At 38.8% G+C, this 5,310-nt stretch overlaps 1 protein-coding gene across 1 annotated transcript in view; it reads right to left on the bottom strand.

The window, feature by feature from the left end:
• The window catches only part of LOC107679861 (heparan sulfate 2-O-sulfotransferase 1-like), an 80,200-nt gene that overhangs the window by 6,567 nt on the left and 68,323 nt on the right, over window positions 1-5,310 (bottom strand). Inside the window, exons 3-6 of the mRNA XM_016475569.1 lie at window positions 2,989-3,074; window positions 2,271-2,409; window positions 2,084-2,181; window positions 1,780-1,937 (exon numbers count right to left, since the gene is read on the bottom strand). Of these exons, the coding sequence (XP_016331055.1) occupies window positions 1,780-1,937; window positions 2,084-2,181; window positions 2,271-2,409; window positions 2,989-3,074 (481 nt within the window). The remainder of the gene's footprint in view (window positions 1-1,779; window positions 1,938-2,083; window positions 2,182-2,270; window positions 2,410-2,988; window positions 3,075-5,310) is intronic.

The following is a 5,310-nucleotide window of genomic DNA, read 5'->3' as shown; positions in this document are numbered from 1 at the left end:
AAAATAGAGAGCAAAATGGTTTTTTTTTTTTTTTTTTTTACTATTCCTTTCATTCTTAAAAGATGACCAAGTACCTGTGCGGTACAGTTCAGTCGCTCCTCTGAAGAAACGTGGCAGGGCTGCCTCGAGCATCATGATAAAATCCTCCAGCTCCTCAGTCACTCCCACAAGCAGATACTCATTCACCAAATTATACTTGGCCTGCTCGAGAGCCCACTTACTGCCAACATTCCTGCACAAACAGACACATAAGATCATTTCCAGCTCCTACATACAGCAGTTTAGAGAACAAATCAGTAAAGAGTAAATCAATCAATTTGTCTAATGCGAACGAGCATTACATGAAAAACAGAGTAACAGGCTGCTCATATTACCCACCAGCACTCAGAGTAATGGCCACAGAAGAATGGGATCTGTAACCAAAGCTTCTCAGGAGAGCAATCAGAACCTCCTGATGACACACACTCCTCAAATGTCTGAAACACATTCACACATATTGCATCTTAGCATGCACATGGAGAGAAAATTAATAGTTACTTTGAATAATAGTTCAAAAAGATAATACCTTTTTGTCCCCCTGCTTTCTCCGCCTGAGACCTGGCCGATAATCATCTCCAAATCGGAGAAAATAGTAGTAAGACACCAACCTCTCGATAGGGTCCCGTACAATGTTGATGTAAACCGGCTTCCCCTTGACTCCAAACCTATTCAGGCAAACATTATTTTATATTATATTATAATTTATTTTATATTATATTATGTTATATATTATGTGGAGTCCACTCCACAAGACACCTGTCAAAATGCTTATTTTTTTACATTTTATTCTAAATTCTTAATTTTCCATTTTCTTCGTTACAATTATATTATCACCACAACAATCTGTGAAAAAAATCAAAATTGAATACAAATTTCTAAATTTCAATATATGTTATGTTCCTTTTGATCATGTAAAACAAAACAAAAATAAAACCTAATACAAACCAAATCAAAACAAAAAAATTCTGATTTCAGATTTAAAATCCACAAGAAAAAATAAAAACGTTCCACTTTCAACCACTAGAGTGCAGCACTTAAACGTATCTTCTCACATCAGTAAATTAAGTAGCTGTCTGATGGATGTCCAATTTTACAGGAACAGACAACAACAAATGTGCTATTAGATAAGGACTTGTGGGTCCTTATCTAATAAGGAATAAGGAATCTAAGTGGGATAAGGAAGTGTAGTGCAATTGCTTCCAGTGATCGTAGTGATGGTTTTGTATCAATCCAGCAAAACTTACTTTGTGAAGTCCAGGTAGGCGACATGGCCGTGGTAGAAACCTGGTTTCATTTCTCGCCAGGATGTCACATTCCTTACAAACCTCATCTGTAAGCACAAGATAACACATTCGATTTGTCCCTGTACAGTTTATAAACCTCTAAATGTATTTTACTGCATGTGTGATATGCCCCCATCATTCAAGCATCAGCGATATCCAAATCTCAAATAACAATCTCGCACTGACGTACTGCATCTGTCACGGGCTGCTAAACCAACCAGCCAAAAGACTACTTAATGCAAACACATTTCAGCAATGTTTTCTCCAAAAGCACGTGTGATCAGTGTGTGGGCAATAAATCTGTGTTCTCATTCACCCCGCGACACATGGAAAAAAGAAAGTTGGATTTGGAAAGACGAAGGTGAGTAGATAAAAGTAAAGTAAAAGTAGAGAGCAGAATGGTCTTTTTTTTTTTTTTTTTTACTATTCCTTTCATTCTTAAAAGATGACCAAGTACCTGTGCGGTACAGTTCAGTCGCTCCTCTGAAGAAACGTGGCAGGGCTGCCTCGAGCATCATGATAAAATCCTCCAGCTCCTCAGTCACTCCCACAAGCAGATACTCATTCACCAAATTATACTTGGCCTGCTCGAGAGCCCACTTACTGCCAACATTCCTGCACAAACAGACACATAAGATCATTTCCAGCTCCTACATACAGCAGTTTAGAGAACAAATCAGTAAAGAGTAAATCAATCAATTTGTCTAATGCGAACGAGCATTACATGAAAAACAGAGTAACAGGCTGCTCATATTACCCACCAGCACTCAGAGTAATGGCCACAGAAGAATGGGATCTGTAACCAAAGCTTCTCAGGAGAGCAATCAGAACCTCCTGATGACACACACTCCTCAAATGTCTGAAACACATTCACACATATTGCATCTTAGCATGCACATGGAGAGAAAAATAATAGTTACTTTGAATAATAGTTCAAAAAGATAATACCTTTTTGTCCCCCTGCTTTCTCCGCCTGAGACCTGGCCGATAATCATCTCCAAATCGGAGAAAATAGTAGTAAGACACCAACCTCTCGATAGGGTCCCGTACAATGTTGATGTAAACCGGCTTCCCCTTGACTCCAAACCTATTCAGGCAAACATTATTTTATATTATATTATAATTTATTTTATATTATATTATGTTATATATTATGTGGAGTCCACTCCACAAGACACCTGTCAAAATGCTTATTTTTTTACATTTTATTCTAAATTCTTAATTTTCCATTTTCTTCGTTACAATTATATTATCACCACAACAATCTGTGAAAAAAATCAAAATTGAATACAAATTTCTAAATTTCAATATATGTTATGTTCCTTTTGATCATGTAAAACAAAACAAAAATAAAACCTAATACAAACCAAATCAAAACAAAAAAATTCTGATTTCAGATTTAAAATCCACAAGAAAAAATAAAAACGTTCCACTTTCAACCACTAGAGTGCAGCACTTAAACGTATCTTCTCACATCAGTAAATTAAGTAGCTGTCTGATGGATGTCCAATTTTACAGGAACAGACAACAACAAATGTGCTATTAGATAAGGACTTGTGGGTCCTTATCTAATAAGGAATAAGGAATCTAAGTGGGATAAGGAAGTGTAGTGCAATTGCTTCCAGTGATCGTAGTGATGGTTTTGTATCAATCCAGCAAAACTTACTTTGTGAAGTCCAGGTAGGCGACATGGCCGTGGTAGAAACCTGGTTTCATTTCTCGCCAGGATGTCACATTCCTTACAAACCTCATCTGTAAGCACAAGATAACACATTCGATTTGTCCCTGTACAGTTTATAAACCTCTAAATGTATTTTACTGCATGTGTGATATGCCCCCATCATTCAAGCATCAGCGATATCCAAATCTCAAATAACAATCTCGCACTGACGTACTGCATCTGTCACGGGCTGCTAAACCAACCAGCCAAAAGACTACTTAATGCAAACACATTTCAGCAATGTTTTCTCCAAACATCCTCCCCATAGTCCCACAGCTGTACTCCGCTGGGAGGGAAAGGTTGTACCATCTGCACCGTCGAAAGGCTTTGTTGAAAGCTAGACTGGATATTACCTTGGCAAAATCACAGACAAATAACACCTTCCCTCCCACTGCTCCGAGGCATATTATTTAGTGGATGGCAATGACGTGAATACAAATGTAAACATACGCTAATGATCGCAGACTGACAAAGCCACATGCTGTGTTGAATAATGTTGTTGACACATGTGAGGTCAAAATGATGGAGCACCTTCAACTCTGCAAATAAAACTCAAGATTGCTTTCTGTTAGCTGACAACACGTTCCCCTATATAACAATACATGTGATGAATAGAGAATTGTCTTTCTTTGCTGTTGTCAACATGATCTGCAATTCATTCTTTGTTCTTCTTTTTATCTATCGGTTCAGCGCTGCTTGTCACACAAAGGCACAGTAGCATTTTGGATATTGACAGTAAGTTATGAATTATGGAGGTGGAGCCAGAGATGAGACTGCTTGTTAGACAGAAACGCAGGGTTTCTACGCTAACATTACCTGGACTGTCAGAGTGAGAATTGAGCAAAAGACCAATCGGAATGTCATCAGTACAAGCACAATACTCTGGTCTGAACTGCACAACTTAAGTGTGTCTGTAAAATATGCCCAATAGCTGGCATTTTCATATACAGTATCTGGCTATTTAATTATTACACTGTGTAAGCATTTTTGAGCGAATGGCTGCTGAAAATCCAGCTTTGCAATCACAGGATTCACATATAGAACACTTTAAATGTGGTTTTACATAGTGTAATTTAAAAGAACAAAAAACAGTTATGAATTTAAAAAGGGACTCAGCTGAACCACAAAACGACACTGGCTCCTTTTAGGGTGTTCTGAGTTCATATGAAGTGTTCATATACAGTTATATAGACCCTTGGACCATTTGGAGTGTTCAAACGAGCTAGGTGTGACAATCTCATTAATCTCTTTGACGACTCAAATGAGTGGACTTGCAAAACTTAAGAATTCTGTTCACATAATTGGTCTAAAATGTTAAATAATCTCATAATATTCACAGAAATGGCAAACATTTTGATGTAATGTAATGGCGCTTTTCCATTGCATGGTACTTTTTTAGTACCACTTCAGTTGAGGTAACCAAGCGAGCTGTACCGATACTAAAATGTGACGTATAAACACTGCAGATCACTGATTGGTCATTGGATTGGTTACTGATTGGTCAACAGCCACCGCAGTATCATTTGTTGCTTTCAACGACCGTCGCACGCAACTTGAATAAAAAGAAATGGCTGTATAGTGGTCAGTAGACGAGGTGGTGGCGCAACTATAATGATCAGTCTATAATCCCACCCACTTTGAAGCAGTACTAAACTGCAGTGGAAAAGCCGAGTCGTATCACGCAGTGGAAAATAGGGTTGGGCCGATAGATTCCATTGCATGGTACTTTTTTAGTACCACTTCAGTTGAGGTAACCAAGCGAGCTGTACCGATACTAAAATGTGACGTATAAACACTGCAGATCACTGATTGGTCATTGGATTGGTTACTGATTGGTCAACAGCCACCGCAGTATCATTTGTTGCTTTCAACGACCGTCGCACGCAACTTGAATAAAAAGAAATGGCTGTATAGTGGTCAGTAGACGAGGTGGTGGCGCAACTATAATGATCAGTCTATAATCCCACCCACTTTGAAGCAGTACTAAACTGCAGTGGAAAAGCCGAGTCGTATCACGCAGTGGAAAATAGGGTTGGGCCGATAGACGATGCCATCGTCCATCACCGATGGCTGACACACATCACGATGTTAAGCTGACATCGTGATTACTCCCCCTCCCACCCACCACCATCACCTCTCCCGCAATCCGCCGCATCCCAGTTCCGTGTTCGGAAAGGAAATGAAGTGTACTATGGAAACCCTAAAGGGAATAAATAGCCAACGAGATGGGAGGATAAAAAAATATTTCAATACTTTTTCTCACAATTA

Source organism: Sinocyclocheilus anshuiensis, unplaced genomic scaffold (assembly GCF_001515605.1).
Source record: "Sinocyclocheilus anshuiensis isolate Anshui unplaced genomic scaffold, SAMN03320099.WGS_v1.1 scaffold736, whole genome shotgun sequence".
NCBI lineage: Eukaryota > Metazoa > Chordata > Actinopteri > Cypriniformes > Cyprinidae > Sinocyclocheilus > Sinocyclocheilus anshuiensis.
This window is presented reverse-complemented; position numbering and strand designations above follow the sequence as displayed.